Genomic DNA, 19,908 nt, shown 5'->3' on the forward strand with positions numbered 1-19,908 from the left:
TATTATTGCCTAGTTCCTGGAAGCTCGCCAAGTGACCTGGATTCAAACTCCAGAAAGCTTATTCCATTCTGTACTCTCTTCCCTGCCCCCATGCAATGTAGGTAAAATGGCTGTGGAACAGAAACAAAGAGATCTTGCACACAAATACTTTAAGCTAAACTGTTTGATACAAGCAATGCTGTAATTGCCACAATTTGATACAGAAGTATGCAAATGGCTTAGAATTTTAAGTCATACAAATACTTCTAATGGAAAAGAAAATATGTTCTGCAGAAGCAATTCTGATGCCTGAAATGCCTATGCACAAAAGGAAGCTTCCATTTTTCTTTTTAATATGCTATAACTCTTCAAAAATCAACAAACCAAAACATGTTCAGATTCAAGTTTCCTTAGATTTACACTTCTATTTTTGCAATGTTTTCTTCTGCAGTAGATAAAAGCAATCAAGCAGAACTAGTCTGCACTAACCCTGGGGCTCAGAGAAGTTGGGATTTCTTTGTATTATCACATTAAGATGCCATTGGTACAGCCAAGAAAGTAAAAGAATTGCTATACATTTTAATCAGTGAATTGAAATAACTATGGAAATGCTACCCTAGTGTGAAATTTCAGGAGAGTTGTCAATTGCTGATGAAAAAAGGACACAGTGAGAGTTGGTAAGTCAGAAGATTTTTTTTTTTTCCAGGCTAAGATGAAGATATACAGACATGTACCAGTTATATCCGGACTCTTCAGACGATTTAAGCAAAATAGAACACAGAAAGTAGTTCTGAAGCAATAGCCTACCCGTATTCTAACATGTAATACTAACCCCTTCCCTTCCCCAGACATTAGGGCTGCTGAAAACAAGAAAAGGTTTTTAAGAATGATTGGTCTATTAAGGCAGCCTTGGAATTCGTATTCTAAAAGATAAGGGACAACAGGAAAAGAAACAAATTTAAATTAGCCCATCAAAATCCCAAAGAGATTTATTAAACTCATACCTTGTGCATGCACAATAGTAACAAAATAGTTCATCAACATGGGTTAAAAAATGTGTCCTGATGATGGCCTTGTTTACATTTCTTAATTATTTTTTTTTGTTTAAAAAAATAATCAGACATTAAGGCTGGCAAAACTGTTTGCTAAAGACAGAACATCTTTGTATTAAACTTTACAGATAAACCTGTTCAACAATTTGACACAAGCAGGAATTATTTCTGAAGACAGCTAAGTCTACATGGCCAGGCGCTTTTGTGGCAATCTCAGTTACTTCAGGAAGACATTAATGCCTCTCTAGAATATTATATCCATCTTGCATCGTTAATTTTTGCTTCTTCTGTTTCTCAGATTTGGCCACCTTTCTACCCAGACTGGTGTTTCTGCAAGAGTTACCGAATAAACAAAGGCAACACTGACACAAATTGTTCCACATGTGTTACTTTAGCACAGACACCCCACAGTGCTCTCACTTCATGTGAGAAGGTGCCTACTGACAGCACCCTAGGGACTTCTCTCTCCCACTTCACCCACTGAGACAGCCTCTGCAAAATCTGGTTCCCTGCCTCCTTAGGATCATCAGGTAAAAATGAAGCTAAATCTAGGACTGGGCCAGGAAGAACAGTCTGAAGTTTAACAAAGCCAAGTGCAAAGTCCTTGCACCTGGGATGAGACAACCGAAGAGCCCAGTACGGGCTGGGATGTGTGTGGCTGGGGAACAGCCTGCTGAAAGGGACCCGGGGTGGACAAGCTGAACAGGATTCAGCGGTGTGCTGTTGCAGCAGTGGCAGGCTGGATCCTCGGGCTGCATCTGCAGGGGCATTACTAGCAGAGATAAAGACGTGATCAACCCACTACTCTGCACTTGTTGGGCTACACCTGGTGCGCTGTGTCCAGTTCTGGACCTCACAATTCAAGAAAGATGAAGACAGACTGGAGAGGATCCAAAGGAAAGCCACAAAGATGATCAAAGTGCTGGAGAACCTGCCCTATGAGGAAAGGCTCAGGACGCTTTTCTCTGGAGAAGTAAAGGCTCGGGGGTAACGTCACCACAGTATTTCAGTACTTCAGAGGTAGCCACCAAGGGGATGTAGACACATGGAGAAGACTGGGCAACGGGTACAAGTTGCACTGGGAGAGGTTTCCTCTCAATAGAAGTCTTTCCCCACCGCCCCAGTGAGAAAAATCAATCACTAGAACAACCTCTGCAGGGACTCAGTGGGGTCCCGTCACTGGATGTTTTCAAAATGCAATCAGACAGTATGCTAGATAATCTCATCTAGGCTCCCCTTCCCATCAAAGATTGGGACAGATGATCTTTCAAGGCCCCTTCCAACCTGTGCTGTTCTACAATTCTAAAAATTGTACAAGGAAGAGTAGGAAGGTAGAAGCAAACAGAAGAATCTACACTAGCTATGCTTGAGAACATTAAATCAGATGATAGTAAATTCAGGAAATAATTTTTAGTTTATTTGGGAGCCTGAAAGGTTCTCTCTGAAAAACACAGAATTACTATTGTTCTTCAACAAAAGAGGTTAAGGAGAAAAAAATTTAAGGTTAATTTAAGGTTAAATTAAAATAACATTAGATCTCAACATCAAAGAAGGCAGCTTTAGAAACACTCTTAGGCATCTGAAGAACAGATTCTAGGCTGTTAAGTCAGTTGTGTTGAAGAGTGGGTTGATTAAAAAACAATCCAACCTCCCAAACCAAAGCATAACAGGTGGACTACATCTGAACTGTAAAACACCTCCAAAAATGCAAACTTACCATCTTCTCTGTAAAATGGATTTTGAGATATCTAACGGACTAAAGATCAGCCCTTAAAAATCCTGTACTTCACTGCTGAAAACTAACACGCTGATTTTTCAGACAACATGGAGCAATTCTTTTAAAGTTTGTTAAAAATTTATGATCAAAGAAAAAACCGTGAGAAGTTTTGCCCTTATCTCTACTGACAACCCATCCAACCAGTTCTGAGTTAGACATCTGGTTGTTAAATTGTGAGGATTTTTGCAATTCAATGAGTTGCAACAGCTTCTCTTTTTTATTTGGAACTACAATTGCTTACAAAACAACTCGGAAAGGGCAATTGTGAAATAAGATACTAGATTTGCTTTAAATATCTTTTACTGCTAAATACAAAGTAACACAACAACAGCAAGAAAGTGATAGTACAGGTGAAGATTTTAGACAAACAATAGACAATGGTGAATTTAATATTAGAATTAAAAGTGTTAGTCAGTGCAAAGTTTATTTTTTAAACCATGGATTTCCTCCTCGCCCCCCAGCAGCCGGTATGCATCTTAGTGATCTCAAAAACTATGTAACAACTTTTTTGTGCAGTGCAAGTCTACTTAGTGTAGATCTCTGATACTTTACAACTCTGGTTTCAAAACTGCACAATCAACGTTAAATTCCACAAGAACAGAGAAAAAAATATTCCAAGCACCAGAAAGACATTGCACAGGCGAGACACGTCACTTTGCCTCATTTCAAAAGCTTCACTTCTTTTATGTTTGTAGTGGTAACATGTTTCTAGGCATTTACCACCACATTGCTCCAGAAGAGCTCTATTCTTTGGCAAGCTCTCCAGAAAGGCAGCGAGCAAGTCAGAAAGAAGCATTTTGACTATTAGTTGCATATAGTTCAGACTTTAAGACACATTATGTTTGGGGTTTTTTCCCCTTTGGAGTAAACTCATCTAAAGACAATAACAAAAATTAAATATGCACAATTTGTTTGTGCTAGAGTGCAAGTTGCACTAGTTACCTAGGATATAGGTACCAACACATTGGTACCAGTGAAGCCCTGGGTTTCTACTGCTTTTACTACAAGAGTTGGCTTAGAAACAGTAGCATACCAAAACATTACCAGTATTGATTTTCGTACAAGCGCTCTTACACATGCATTGCAACACTTAAGGGTATATTCAGCTTGGGGGTTTTTCTCCTTAAATTCAACATGCAGACATTCAGATTCTTGTCAAAGAACCAGACAGAGTATCTGGTATTTTGCACATTCAGTCATATCAAATGTGTATAATATTTGACATTCCCAGCTTGCCACAGTGGGCTGTAAAGCTTCTTCACCTTCACAGCAGGCCACATACCAGGATCCCTCTCCTGACACTCAGGCCTTCTGTGCCTACACAGTAAGTTTGGCATATACACGATATACAAACATATACACATTTATTACATCCAAGAAGTAGAGTTACTGTCTCATGCAAACGACCACAGTAAGTTTGTACTCTTTACCCAACAGTTAGGCCTAGAACTACTCACGTGGCTTTTCACAACTTCCCTTCCAACAAGAACTGAGTCCACAAAAATCACCACCCAACCTGCCTTCCCACAACTACGAGCTAATAAGGCCTAAAACTTTTGTCCAAATCAAATTTTTTACGGTCATTGGGAAAACATGAAGATCAGTTGCAAATAGACTGGCTTTGAAAGAATTATCATGCAAGTATATCTGTATGTGAACTAAGAGATTCAAAAGTGCTTTTAAAACAAAACTAAGATCAGAAAAACACGTATTGGAAGAGACATGAACTTCAAAAGTCTCTTTCAGAAGACAAATAAACAATCTGAAATCTTAACACTGAGCTGGTGCTTTTGCTTTTAGAAACTAACTTCTTAAGTTACATGACACATTGTTGAAGTAAAAGCATCCCAACATCGCAAGCCACATGTCAAAACATTTAAGAAACTATAAAGCACCACAGGGTGGTAGTTTTGCATTATAACTAGTCTTAGTAGTCTAAAAATTAAAAATTAGCACAAACCTTAAGATATACAGTTCACGTTACATAATTTGTGGGAAAAAGAAATAATGCAGAGTTGATGAAAACTCATCTCTCCAAACCTCAGCCAAGCAGCATGACTCTGTTTAACCTCTCTTGCACTGCTAAACAAATTTTCTAAAGCAATATTCTCGAGTACAAAAGCATCTTTGTTCTGGCACCTTGCTAATCAGTTTAAAGCTGCAGCGGAAAATATTTTGGCATAGAGCCAAAGGACAAGGCGTTAACTACAGATAGCGTTGAGGAGAATGTCCACATAGTGCAAGAATGATTTCAAGCTCAAGGTGGCACCAATTTGTATATACTTATTACATGAAATTTAAAATGAAAGCCCATAAATGCCAAATCTGTTTTCAATTTAACATTGTTCAATACAGATATTTTAAATGTTTTCCTGATCTATTTGCAAAGTAATGTAGAGTTACCCCTCAAAAATTCAATTTTAAAAACCCCAAAATCATTAGTGCATTTGAATACAGGTGAAATTTAGTATTTTTTAAATAAGCCCCAACAAATCTTGTCTCTTATTTAGTCACAAGTTGTAACAAAACATGGTTTTAGGAAACTAACCTATGCTTTTAGGAAGAGGACTCAGAATAGCTAGGACATTCCAGAGAGAGCTGTTTAAAAAGACAATTCTTCTTATTTTTCACTAAAATAAAACTTCAGTGAAAAGATCTACTTCAAGAGGTACAAATACATTAACCAAAGAATTCACTTTTATTATGTACAGCCATGTACATGCAGAACTTGCATGAGCTGTATATTGTAATTTAATACCCTGCAAGTGAGTTTTAAGGACATCAGAATTAAATATATCTTTTATTAAGCCATCATCTCTATTATTCTTGTATTTACAATGCAAAGTCCCCCACATTGAACTGCCCTTCAGGGCCTGTGCAGACTATGTCCGTTGCCCCCCCCCCCATTTTATTTTCAGTAAGATTTTTCTCACAGACAGAGTGACTCCCATACATCTGGATTTAATCATGATACATCAGTTTAACCTTTAAATTCCAGATGTCAACAGTACCTGTTAATCTGTTAAACTGCAGAATGAAATTCCAATAAGCAACTGTTTTCCGCAAACTGACGGCCATTCTTGACTTGTGCAATATCAAGCTACAGTTTAGATTTATCACTGGAGCAGTTTAAAATATTTTTGAGAGTAATTTAGATAAATACAATTAGAAGAGTCTAAGGGGAATAATGTGATCGGATTTCATTTCATTACAGGATCTCTCATTACAGCTCACATTAACCAAAACACATAGTAAATGCCTAGGACAGACAACTTTCTAGCTTTCATAAATTAGGAGTCAAAATCAAAGAGAAAAAGAGTGCTTACTCTGGCATAACAAAATTTCTGAAGTTTCAGAGTCTCATTGTCACTTATTAATAACACTGCAAAAGCACCTTGTTGGTCCCATTTCAACCCCTTAAGGTGTTCCTTGGGTGCAATATACTAAGAAGTTAATACTATTTACCCTAGATTTTATTGTAGCCTGCTCATACCTTATGTTAGCCTTCCACAGATTGCATGGAGCTTCTCAATAGGTAAGACAGTACAATAAAATTTCTTGTCTTTTAAGACAGCAAAAAGTTTTTCTCTTCCCCACAGTGGCTTTTTGCCAAAGATCTTAAATTCCCAACTATTACTTACTGCTGGTAACACAAAAAAAGGTAAAGTTCCACTAGAAAATCCACAGAAATTACTTAAGAGAACGTATGAAAGCCACAATAAGTCTTGCAGGCAGAAAAGTACCTTGTGTAACTTGTTATAGTTCCAAAACAGCACAACCAAAGCTGTCCCATCAATAGCAGGTTTTCGTTCAGACTTTTGATTTTCAATTTCAGAGTACACCCAATAAAGATATGTGCAATTAGATCAATTAATCACACCTAAACAAATTATGCTGCACAAATTATGACACATCTCTAACTCCTGCAATTCAGCTTTAGTTACAGGCAAATTATGACAAAATACAGAATCAATTTATTTCCTCATTTTCCACCAAACAAACCTCTGTTCTATATGTCAAGGATACTAATGGAATCAAAGCCCCAGTTTAATCAACAGAAGTGATCAAAATGGTCATAACTAATACTGAACAAAGTACAGTGCTGGAAGTGCTGGACTCAGATGCCAGTCTAGCTTCTTTATTCCCTAAAACTCCATAGCCAGAAGACTGTAGTCTCAAAGGGAAGGTGATGACAACTGATACTTTCTGCATAACTTTTCCTGCTAATCAATTCCTGGCATGATAAACTTAAGTGGGTTAATCTTGTTTCTAGGTCTGTACATTATATCAATTCTATTATCAGTTCTCACACCAGAGTACTAAGAAATAATCCATCATGCTTTAAAGGTACAATGAAGGTATAAGGTGTTACAAATGTAACACTAGTAACAGCATTAAACATGTAACACTAGTAACAATCTAAAAACATATGGTGTTAAAATATAAACTCAATAATCCCAGTCTGACAAAGTGGCTTATCTGTTCTCGTCATATGGCTACTGTAGGAGATTAAACGGAATCATAGTCCTTTTCTACCTCTAGGTTCTATTAAAGCAAATAGCTCATTCCTTTGGCAGTTCAGGACTGAAAACACAGGCTTTACTAGACTGTACTATCCTCAATACAAACAAAATAAACACATTTTGCCAGCAACACAGCAGCTGGCAGGCAGCCACACTGTTTTTGAATATCGTTTTTGTGTCAGGCTGTTGTGGAACTTATTCATTTTTTGGAGTGGGAAAGTTGATAAAAGCTTCCGATGCCCAAGTACTTTCTAAGGAAAATAATCCCGTCTTAGCAACAACCAGAAACAGTGCACATCTCTATAAAATAGCTAAGCAAGAAGCTGTCTGCTATTCAAAGATCAACTGACTGCCTTATTAGGATAGGAATTGCACGTGCATGTGTTCATATATATATAAATACACATGATGCATGCACACTCACACCTGTATGCACATAAGCAGAAAACCAACAAGTGCAGAAATCAGGTTTTCCTGACTTCTCTGGATTAAAACAATTTCAAATCCCATCACTAGATTTCTCCCCTCCACTTTAGTTCCATATACTGAATATGTTCTCCTGGACAAGAACAAATACAACTTCAAATTTGATTTTTTTTTTTCCCCCCTTCATGAACAAAAGCAGGTAACAGAAAAAGACAACAGAACTTTGAGCCTAGAAGACATGCCACTTTTAAAGGCAAACCAACAAACTCAGCAGTGCTCACATTTGAGGTTTGCTAGCTGAAATAAGCTTGTCATTTTGAAAGCTTCAGAACATTTTATTAGGAAAGTGTGATAAGAGTAGCATATTACAAGGTTAGTCTTTAATTTATACTGACATTTAATGCTTCATGTAATAAGACTTTCAAGATTCCATCCTGTAATGGCCTCTCTTCTTGTCTGATCAAGATCGGAATTTTAAGTGAAAGGCAACCAACATACAGAGCACAAAACCCTAGAGGTTTAAAGCTTATTTTCATTTGCTTACATAAAACCAGAAAGAAGCATTTGTTATGAGATTTAACTTGACTTTATCTAACTGAACTAAATACAAGCAAAAAAAGAACGAAGCATAAATAGGTTGCCTGAGGAAGCTCTTGCAAGAGAGGTGAGTTGTGAATACCTTTCATGATCCATAATTATTACGGAATCCAACATGATGAAATAGGACTGAAGGGTTTTTTCCTCCATACATCACACTGTTTACTGCAGCACAGTATAACTGAATAAACAGATGATTCACAGACTTTAAGCGCACTTACCTTTTCTCTGAATGAAAATCCTGAGTAGAGGATTGGCTGTGGAAACTGCTTTATGATAATTGTCATCATTATTGATGGGCAGCAGGTCTCCATGAATGTCCGTATATCCCACTAGCACATCAACATTTGGTATCTTGTGCACATGCTGCAGTAATCCATAGAACTCCTCAAACTTTCCAGGTTTGGACCTCTCCAGAGAAAACCGTCGAAATTCTGCTCCGAACTACAACAAAATATATCTTACATCATTAATACGGAAATCTAACATTCTCAAGCAATAGAATGATTTTAATGTTAAATCATGGAATTAAAAGTGCACTAAAAACTACAACCGATAATATTGAAGTGGCATAAAAAGGTCACTTTAAACTGGGGTTGTTGGTTCCCCCCCCTCCAAAGTTATAACTATTTTTGGTTCTTGATAAAACATGTACTTTTGAATATGCAAAAATTGTTTTCATTGTTCCATTTAGGTCAAAGCATTCACTAATATGGCAGCTTAGCATTAAGGTGACAAACTAGTGGCAAGAATAATTGCAGATTCTTACACACTCACGAAACAACCATGCTCTTGGTAAGGGACGGCATTCATACCCAGCACTGATGTTGGTGGCTCAAAAACAAGATTATGATTAACCTCCTATGGTATGTGACTACCTGGAACTTTTTCAAAGAAATTTCAGTGCACTTTAGAATGGTATGCATAGATTGTTATACAGCCATGGTTAACCTATGCAAGACTGAGTAGTTCTCAGATTCCCAGTTGTTCAAAGAAGAAATGAAAAAGCCACCTGAAGACTAAAAAGGATGGCTGCTGCTTTTCAGTACAAACGATGTGCTGTAAAGCTTTAGTGAGCTGATCTCACATCAATTCTGCTCTTACCTAAAGAGAAATGTAAAGGAGGCAACGAGCCACTACTCCTTAAGAGCATTCAGAAGATTTGCCTGCATGGTCCACACTCAAATGCGGTTGTATCCAGTGTATAAAAACAGTCAGACTCAGACGATATACAAAAACGATTTAATCACTGGCACTGTACTTTCAGGGGTAGGATTTCCCTTTAGTCGGTATGATCATTCAACAAAAAAACCCTGCTCCCTAGCCTACCCAAGTTTCAGTCTCCTGAATCATCTATAACAAACACTTATTAAAAAACAATGCTAGCAATGATTCAGTGGTGGCAGGCATAAGACTAAACTGGGTGCAAATAGAAAAGTAAGCATTTGATATAGACCAGACAAATTGCAATTTTAGCAAGCACAGCGGTAAAATTAGTGTTCTGCCCAACACATGCAGGACCCAAAGCAAACAGAATAATGGATAAAAATTACTCCAAACCCTCCATATCGGGCACACACAACATACCAGAGATGCTAAAAGGAATTAAGAGATAGCAGCAGCCAGGTTACTAAAAGCAGACTAGCTCCTATATGAATTTAAAGGGTAATAAGCTAATCATTAACAAATAGAAAACAAATGAAAAAGTCAGTTGGTGCCATTTTTTTGTGAATTCTATAGCTGACCTACAGTGAACATGTGGACTTCAAGTAATTTCTTTAGCAAGTTTAGTTTTAAGCAGAACAGAAGGGTACGTGGAACAAAATATTCACTGACTGAAAGTTTGAGCCTCAATATCACATACTTGGGTATATGTTGCACCGAGTAGGTGTGAAGGTGCACGTTACCAAGCCTCCACACCAACCTTTACCTCACATTTGATTACAACCTTTTGAAGAATAAAAGCTTTAGAGTTCTCACAAACAAACAAAGGAATGAAAATAAGGAGACAAGGACCCCGTTGTTAGCACGTTAACACCATGCTAACTCAAACACAGCCCAGCAAAAGAAGGTACATCTTCCAACACCCCCACCTTCCTCCAGAAGTTTCAAATAAAAGAACTATCTGGGAACATTCCTCTTCCAGAAATCCTCCAATTACAGTAACATTAACTAACAATAACACAGAAGGGATGATTCATACCTGCTCACAAGCAAAGCAAAGAAAAGCCTGCAGGAGGAACTCCCATTACATCAGAAGCAGCACGCTTAATCATGACGTCAGTGAAAGACTTTATCCTGTCTCTCAAATCTTTCTTCAGCTATGTGAAGCATGAATGTCACAGGAATTGTCCATGCATTGCATCAATTTCAACTGTTTGGCTTTGAAAGACTCCAGAGTTTAAACATAATTCACTAATAAAGTTTAAAAAGCCAACCACCTCAATCTCAGTTTGGAGTAAAAGTTACCAACAATAGTTGGTGCAAATACCAGGAGACTAATAATCCGATTATTACTTCCTAATGGAGTTTTCCATATGTTCAATACTATTATAAAGCAAATAAAGACAAAAGTAAAACTATACAATTTCATAGTTTATTTTAACCCCCTGAAATGTTTTCGTTTTATATCAAATATTGCACTCCATTCAATTAAATAGGCTGCACTTACAACTTGTAAGAAGGTTAGAGGAGATGAAAGATTGTAAGAGACTAATTTACGAAGAGAAGGCTTCTTGCCACCTGAGCTCTTTCCAAATGTATGCTGTTACACTGGTAACTCATCTGGGAAAACACAGTACAAGCAATGTCAGTGCACTAGGACACATACTCACTTACAGTAACAATATCTGCCTTATCAGTATATTAGATTTCATTCAGAGAAAAAAAATATTATTCCAAGTCATAAGAAAGAGGGGGGAAAACATGAATTTTATATCTAGAGAAATAGAAGTTCATTTTGGGGCTTTCATACCATTACCAGGCACTCCAGTTTGGGGTATAAAACTTGATTTTCTATGATGAGAGAAAGGGATAACTGGAATTAATATACTATGGGGATTCCCCTGGGCAAGTTCAGACCAGTTACCCAAATCAAATAAACTAAACTAACAAAGATTTTGCTTATATAATTGCAACTACAGTTGGGTTGTGCTGGCACAGCTTTGTCAGTTGGGGCACAATTATTGATTTGGAGTATCTAAATAAAGAGCTGTACATTGCTAATAAGTCTTCAAAGCCTAGACCACTCCATGCTAATGGGTCCCTCCACCTCCCACACAAACCTTTCTTCTTTCTCTTTAGAATTTATTGCTTTCATAAAAGGAAGATGACTCCTATGCTATATTAAAACAAGGTGCTGTTAAATAATGCATTAGCAACAAGTAGTTCTAGGAATGCCTTGAAACCTGCTTCACAATATGCACTTAAGAGACAGTCCCTATTTATTAGAACTTCTACACTTCCCTGTACAAACACCAAAGAACACATCAAACAGGTGATCCCTAGATATATTTTAAACCAAGGAACACACACAATGGGGGAACAGTAAGCCTAGAGTTTTGGGCTGAGGCAACAAGTATTTATTTATAAACACATCATACTGATTGTTTTCAACCTTACAAGAGCATAGATGAAAAAAAGACTTCACCAACCACAGTAACAGCTATGCTTAACTAGTATGTGAAATCACGGCTACCAGCTATTCCCGTACTTTCTGGTTTTGTCCATATGAAAGTTACCACTTTAAAGAAATGACCGTCATTCAAGCTATAGAGACCAACCATACATTTTCTAGAAGTTTCACCACTACGTTATCCTTAAAAAAACCACACAACACAAGTCCTGACCGCTTCACCTATACTGCTGCTTTAACATTGCTTAGCAGGAAAGGAAGGAACAGAATGTAAACAACAGACTGTAGACCAGTTTAAAAAAAAAGCCCACGAGACACGTTTTTCTACCAATGGAAGAAAACACATTCCCATGTAGGTGCGCTTGCAATTCCCCTAAACAATTAAAAGGAGGTTTTAACTCAAGTTACACACATTTATTTAACTAATAAGTTGCATTAATACTGCACATCCAATGCTTTTACAATAATTAACTGCAGAATACCATGTCAACAAAATATTTCAAGTATTAACCAGAACAAAAATCTAATTTCTTTCAGAACATCAAAGTTTTGTCACCAAGACTTTGTCTAACCAGCACATGAAAAATTAACAATAGGAACAACGGATGCAGATACACCTATGAGAGAATTTACACAATTGTGCAAAGCTTTGACAACATGAAACTGTCGGTATAAACTGTGACATACAGATACACTCATAAAACCAGTGTAAAACCTTCAGATAGCCTCTACAAGATGGCAAGCTCTACTTTAAGGTAAGCTAGCCACGGCTTAGCTTACCTCTACCAAGTAATGCAGGTTATGCTCTACTCCACCAAAAAAGTACAGAAACAGTCACTAAGTTAATGTACTCTTTTTCTAATTCAGACGAAGAACAGGTTTCCGAGTTTGAATCATCTCCAAGGAGATGTCTTTTGGCCTAGATATCCCAAACTTTCCCCAAACATCTACTTCTGTGTATGTACGCAGAAACTAAGGGGTTTCTCCACTAACCTGTTTTTGTAAAACACTTCAAAAATACTGCCCCCCGCCCCCCTTCCCCTGCAGACAGTGAACCCAGCCAGCGACACCACCACCTAACCCCGACTGCCGCAGCCCGAGCGGGCCAGCGGGGGCTGGCCGGGGCAGGGACAGCCAGCTGGGGCAGGGAGGCGCCCCTCGGGCCGACGGGCAGCGGTGGTGCCCCGACGGCGGCGGCTCTTGCATGTCTCAAGCCACACCAGGGCCGCGAACCGGCGGACACCGGTCCCTCGCCCCCGTTGCCCCCCCCGGCAGGTGAGTCAGCACCTCTCCCGGTCCCCTCACCGTCCGTCCCCCCCGCTTCCCCTCAAGGCCCCTCACACCGACTCTACTGCCAGACACCCCCACAGGGCCGGCCCGGCTCCCCGCCGCCGCCCGCGGCCCTCAGGCGCGGCGGCCAGCACCCACCTTACTCTTCACCTCCATGGTGCCCAGGCTCCGGCTGCCCGCAGCCCCGCGGTGAGGCCGGTTCATGCCGCCGCCGGGTCGGTGCGTCTCGCCTTCCCTCCTCTCTCTCTCTCCGCCGGGTGCCCCCGAGCGCGCCGCGGGAAGGGGAGGCGAGGCAGAAGGGGACGGCGACCGGCACGGCCCGCAGCCAACTGCCCCCGGCAACCGCGGCCGCTCCGCCGGCTCCGGCCGCCGCGACGCCTCCGCCCTCAGACGGGGGTGGGAAGGGGGGGGGGGGGGACAGGAGGCGGCGCCACGGCGGCTCCTGGCACCTGCCGCGCCGCCGAGCCAGCGGCGCCCACAGCCGCGGGGGCGAGGCAGCCGCGCGCCGCTGCCAGTGCGCCTGCGCCGCCGGGAGGGGCTGGGCGGCAGGCGGCGGGCGGGGCCGCGCACCTGCCGCTGCCGAGCATGCGCAGTCGGCGGCGGGCGGGTGGCGGCGCGCACCTGCGCCGGGCTCGGCGGGGTTCCAAGATGGAGGCGGTCGCCCGGCGCGGGTGAGGAGGGGAGAGGAGGAGGGGTTGTTGTGTGATAAGGAAGTCTTTTTTTTTAATCCCCTCCTTTCTCCTAGGGAGCAGGTGTGGGATGTGCCTCGGGAACCTTTGCCCTGGAGTGGCCGGGTCTGGTGCACACACAGGGCTGAAGCGCGGCTCCGCGCCTTCTCCTCAGGCGCCTCAGCGCGTATACCCCGCTCTGCGCTGGGGCTGGCTCGGCCTCGGGCTGCGCCCCTCGCCACCGGGCGCCACCAGCCAGCTCTCCGCGGCCTCCCACAGCGCGGGGCAGCCGGGGCCGGCAGCCCCGGGGCCAGGAGCCCTGAGGGACAGGCCGCCCTGGAGGCGAGTGGCATCAAGACACCTCAGACATCTTGTGATCCTGCGAGTTTAGCAGTAAAAGTGCACCGGTGTGAGAATATGTATTAGCAGATTACTTAAAATAAGTCTAGATAGGGCTGAAAGTTTGAACTTTTACTGTCAGGAGGCATCTGTGCACCCATCCTGTGTGTAAAGGTGTTGATGGAGGTTGTTTTCATTTTAACCACGAATAATACTGCAGGATCTGGTAACATATCAGAGGGCTTGTCTTAGGTAACCTTGTTTATTGGTTTAATTCTGAGATCGATCAATTATTTTCATATAAAGGTCTGCTTAGCTACCCCGAGAGAGGTACTGACAAACCTCCTTACTGGAGAGACCATAAACACCTGAAGAAAAAACTTCCTGAAGAAAAAACTTTCCACATATATAATTTTACATGTATTGGTGAGAAGAAAGCGTGTAGATTAATCTAGTTATGTCAACAAACCTTTGAAATACAGGTCTCTCCCTAATCTATAAACCTGATAGAGGAGAACTCGGGTGAGGCGTCCTGTGTAGACGTGTAGACGGCTGCGAAGGGAGTTCAAACAACTCCTTGGAGTTGAGGCAAGGTATGAGTGTCTAGTCAGTTCTCAAGTCTCAGTTGGTAATCAGTAATTAAAAATAAAACATCCGGTGCTGAATCACTTTTAAGTTGGTGCTGTTTTTTCTGCAGTTGATCTTGCTGCCGTCATGCCAAAGGCAAAGAAATTGCAGCTATCACACAAGCCAAGACAAGTTGTAATTAGTACAGAGGATATCGTTAATTGTTAAGTGTAGTTTGCTGTCAGACAGTGTCTAGGCTAATTCAAGTCTTCCCATCCTTTATCTAGTGTGTTTTGGTTTTACACTGCAAAAGGATACACAGAGAATTCCGTCTGTAAATTTAGATAAAAATCTGATCCTGGTGTAAAAGAAGATAGATTACAACTATGTGAGCAAGACATGGATAAAACCTCTTATTTTGTCACTTTGTAATTACAAAATTGAAAATAGTTTGGACTGCTTTCCATTTCTGTCTTCTACAACATGCTTTGCTTAATGAGCTATAGGAAAGCACAGAGAAAGAGTGCAAGTGACATAAGAGAACAGTGCTTTCTCCAGGTTTTTAAAGCTATTGGTTTGCCTCTATTCTTTTGGAGAGAGGGAGGAGGAACCTCTTGAAGGTGATTTGTGCTTGAAGCCATTGTGCAGCTACTTTTATTGCTGCAGATTTATGAAGTATCGTCTGAGATAATTTTTTTTCTATTGTACATTCCTAGCATGGTTGGAGTGCCATGCAGTGGGTGTGGTAGCATGCTTAAGGAGTCAGGGCAAATTCATTTCAAGTCACTGGAACCAACCTAATAAAAAGTATTAATCACCACCTTGCTTTCATCACAAGGAGATGACGTATGAGGAAGGAATGTGGTAAACAATTTGATTTCAGATAAAGGTAGGTAGAGGGGCAGGCTTTTTGTGGCAGTTGTAACACAAGTTTATAGAGCTATTTTAGTCACAAGTTCTGTAAAACCTGTGATTCAGACTTGATCAAACTATTCACGGCACGCTCAGTTCAGTTTCAGCTTCTGTGAAGTTGAAAGATAGGTTGGGTTTCCTAATCTCTGGACAGTTGGGGAAGTTTTTTGGGAGGCCTTTTTTTTTTCTTTGTTTGTTTTGGTGTAGAAATTCGATCACTAAATCCATCATGGAGTATAGTGAGATTCTACCTCACTGCTTCTTTCCCATCTTGAGACTTCCCACTTTTTAAGTGGAATGGTATTCCATACAGCCGTCCTGGGAGTTGGAAGAATACTTCCAAGAATAAAGCATAGAAAATGTCTGCCAATGTATGTTGGCTGTTATTGATGACCCATCTAAACTTTTATTGTATAATTCAGGGCTTATGCTCTTTTTATATTTAACATAAACTATTATTTATTTACACTGTCAGTGCTAGCTCAGAGAAGTGAGTGTTAAATTCAGTAGATTGTAATCTGATCTTGTATTGGAGCTGATGAGAGGTTGTAGGGTTTTTGATAGGAAGAGAAAAATAAAAGGGGAAAAGAGAAGCTTTATTTAAAAGATGGTAATAAGGTCATACTACAGATTCTCCTGCTTTCTTAAAAAAAAATTAAAATCTGTACTTACAGGCTTTCATTTTGATACCTTCTGCAATTTTCATACATTAATCTTGCATACGAGTTATATTTTCCCTACAAACAAGGAAGTTTTCAAGACCAGTGCATACGCCTGGGTAACTGGATGTGTGACCTCAAATTGCTTTTACCTTCCCCTTAATAAGTGAGTTGTAGAGACAAACCATTTTTGTCATAAAGACATTTGATGTTCACAAATGCAAATAATATTGTAGAACACTATTTATAGGTGCCCATGAAGCCATGGAAATACATTTCAAAACATTCAGTTAATACTCCTGATCCTGGAGCAGGATATGTGAATTTACAAATGCTGCATAAGATAGAATGAATTTGAGAAGGGTAGCTTGTTATATTTTGTCTCCATGAAATACAATCGATACCAACAGCACTATACAAACACACGCGCAAAGCTCATCAAGTAAACCCCCATTACATGGCAGTTTAGCTGATTTATTAACAATAGTAATATTTAAATAGCACCTGTATAATAAAACCTGAATTTATCTTGAAATTGTAACAGTTGTGGGATTTTGTGGATTTTAATTGTGGTTTGGAGATTTTTGTTTTGGTTTCCTGTATTATTTTCTTGGGGGGGAAACCAATAGGTGGTTTAGTAATGAATGTATTTATTTTTTAACTGTACAGCTATAAAATTACTTTTAGCGTCAAAGTAGTGATATTAAAGATTGTTGCTCATCTTGTGCAGAAATCAGTAATACAATACAATCCTACCAATAGTATAGTGGCTGTGTAGGTACGAGTGTATTTCAAAAGTGCTCTGCAGCTAGGGACTGCTTCTCCTTATCAATGCATTTTTGTTTGGGTACCTGGGAAGGCTTGAGAAATATGTCTGTGTTAAAAAAAAAAAAGTAAGGTAGCACTGCCAAGTCCACCACTAAACCATGTCCCTAAGCACCACATCTACAAGTCTCTTAAATACCTCCAGGGATGATGACTCAACCACTTCCCTGGAGAGCCTCTTCCAATACTTCACAACTCTTTCAATGAAGAAATATTTCCTAGTATCCAATCTAAACCTCCCCTGGCGCAACTTGAGCGTGTTTCCCCTCATCCTATCAGTTGTGAGTAGGGAGAAGACACCGACCCTCACCTTGCTACAGCCTCCTTCCAGGTAGTTGTAGAGAACGATAAAGTCTCCCCTCAACCTCCTTTTCTCCAGCTTAAACAACCCCAGTTCCCTCAGCTGCTCCTCATAGGACTTCTGCTCTAGACCCACCACCATCTTTGTTTCGTTGCCCTTCTTTGGTCACGCTCCAGCACCTCAGTGTCTTCCTAGGATGGATCAGAGGAGCAACCAGAGCGTTAAAATGGAAGAATTTCTGTGTTCTGATTCTGCCTCTGCTTTCTTCATTGCCTGTCAGCAAAACAATTAGCCTTTTTTGTCCCCCCTACTTCTCCTCCAGGCACATTTAGTTGTCACTTTGATGCAATATTTACTTACCTGTTGATGACAAAAGGAAGTTATTAAAGTTCATATATGAGATCTTTTCCAATAAAATATTTCTAGTTTCCTAGGGTTGTGGGGTTTTTTTCTTTCAATTTGTGCTTTTGTTTGTTTTATTTTGTCTTACTTTATGGGAAAAGTTGTCTTTGTATCACGCTGCCTGTCAAATAAATGTTTGTTTCTGGTGTGCTATAAATCTAGATACAGTTTTGGAAACACATTTAAACTTATTCACACCAAATATTCCCATAAATTAAATTTAAACGTAGGTACCATACCAAGGAATTTGCCCAAATCTAGGAAGAATTGTGTGGAAAAGAGTGACTAGCAGCAATATACTCTAGAAGTCAGGGACACCAAAGCTGTCACGCTTCTTGCCACAGAATTGAGACTGTAACAAACCTGGGAGCACTGTGAAAGCCAGCTCTGGTTAGAACTCCTGAGACAGGTGTACTTGGTAGGCTCGAGGATCCACTGCTGAGGAAATCCTCAGAATGTACAGTTATGGAATTATTTATTAGGCAAGAGAAATCAGTGAATTACTTCAGATTTTCTTACCGCTGCAGAGATTTTTGCATTTCATTCTGAATGGGAATTCCATCTTTGAGCTAGCTCTGACATCAGACCTGTAACGGAGGCTATGTTGCAAGTACTTTAGAAAGTATGCCATTTGTCCCAGTGGGGGATGGTCTGTAGAATATTGCTGTGATTTTTCTTGGTTAGGGGCTTTACTTGTGATAAACGTTTTAAGCTTTTTTGAAAATACTTTCCTAACAAGTCAAAAGCTAATACTGATATATTCATTTGTACTCTCTGAGGTTTCTAACTAAAATAATTAAAAGCTTTCAAAGCTTTTTCTTACCATTCATCTAGTAATCCATTTCTCTCCAATGACTCTGGATTACTTCGAAATTCTTTCTTATTTAAACACGGTGGTACTAATCACAGCTCACATCTCACACTTGCACACGTGGGTAGAGTTTAATGATTTCATTCTTCTGGCTAAAATGTTCAAAAGAAACCATGCTAGAGCTTGAGCTCCATAGGTCAATAGATAACACTTCAGTGTTTCTTTCCTCAAAACTGCCCATAAGTAATGGGTGAACATTACTTATTTGTTTTTCCAAGTATTCCTATCTAGAATTTGGAAAAATTACGACAGATCAAAGGAATAATTACTCCAAAATTTCTTTTAAACTTCACTTGGTACAGATTAGAATTTTAATTTTGTCTTATTCTTAGAGAATTAGATAAAAAGCTCCACCTAATAAACCTTGTGGAATAAAGACTTTGCTTTTAAGCTTGTCTGGAAAGCACAATATTGCTATTTATGAGTAAAACAATGCCCTCTGCTAGCGGCTGTAACCTGGAATAAGTAATACTTCAAGTGCCATCTACTGAATAATGAGTACTTGTGCCTTTTACTACAAAGGAACGATTTTATACAGAATGGTGGTTGATAGATCTTAAAAGTATTTGTGACTACACACAGTACAATTATAAAGCAGATTATTAGGCTTTGTCAGTTATTAAAGGCAATTTCCTATCAAACACGGATAACATTTGAACTTTAAAGTGAACAAGCTACTATGGATTCTGACAGTTTAATCTTTTATAAGCACCCAGCTCCTGTTACACTGTACCTTGCTTCACAGCTACATTGGCCCATGTCATCTTTATGTCCCCTTGTCCTCCAGGGTGTGATGTTTGAACACTCTGCATCACTTGTCAGTGTGTTATTTTGACGTCACTCAGTAGGGAGTTTGTATATCACTCCTGTAAGCAAGTCCCTCCTGCCCCATACTTTCACGGGTACTCTTTCAGAAATCTTCATTTAACTCCCTTTTCTGGAGCTTGCGTGCTTTTCTATTTCTGCCTTCTTTCGGAACTTCTGGAAACAAAGTTGTGTCCTCCAAGTTGGCCCTGTGGCCGAGTCAAACTGCTGTGACAGAAATGTTCAAAGAAAGGGAAATAATGGCAGGACCTGTTTCAGTTC

At 40.0% G+C, this 19,908-nt stretch overlaps 1 protein-coding gene across 2 annotated transcripts in view; it reads right to left on the reverse strand.

Annotated features, from left to right (window-relative positions):
- PARD6B (par-6 family cell polarity regulator beta) overlaps positions 1 to 13,707 on the reverse strand; it is a 72,053-nt gene extending 58,346 nt beyond the window's left edge. For both annotated transcript variants that reach the window (XM_054218944.1, XM_054218943.1), the window contains exons 1-2: positions 13,417 to 13,707; positions 8,576 to 8,798 (exon numbers count right to left, since the gene is read on the reverse strand). In XM_054218944.1, coding sequence (XP_054074919.1) covers positions 8,576 to 8,798; positions 13,417 to 13,482 — 289 coding nt within the window. In that variant the 5' untranslated portion in view covers positions 13,483 to 13,707. The remainder of the gene's footprint in view (positions 1 to 8,575; positions 8,799 to 13,416) is intronic.
- Positions 13,708 to 19,908: the final 6,201 nt, after the last annotated feature.

This window comes from Rissa tridactyla, chromosome 12, assembly GCF_028500815.1.
Source record: "Rissa tridactyla isolate bRisTri1 chromosome 12, bRisTri1.patW.cur.20221130, whole genome shotgun sequence".
In the NCBI taxonomy this organism is placed as follows: domain Eukaryota; kingdom Metazoa; phylum Chordata; class Aves; order Charadriiformes; family Laridae; genus Rissa; species Rissa tridactyla.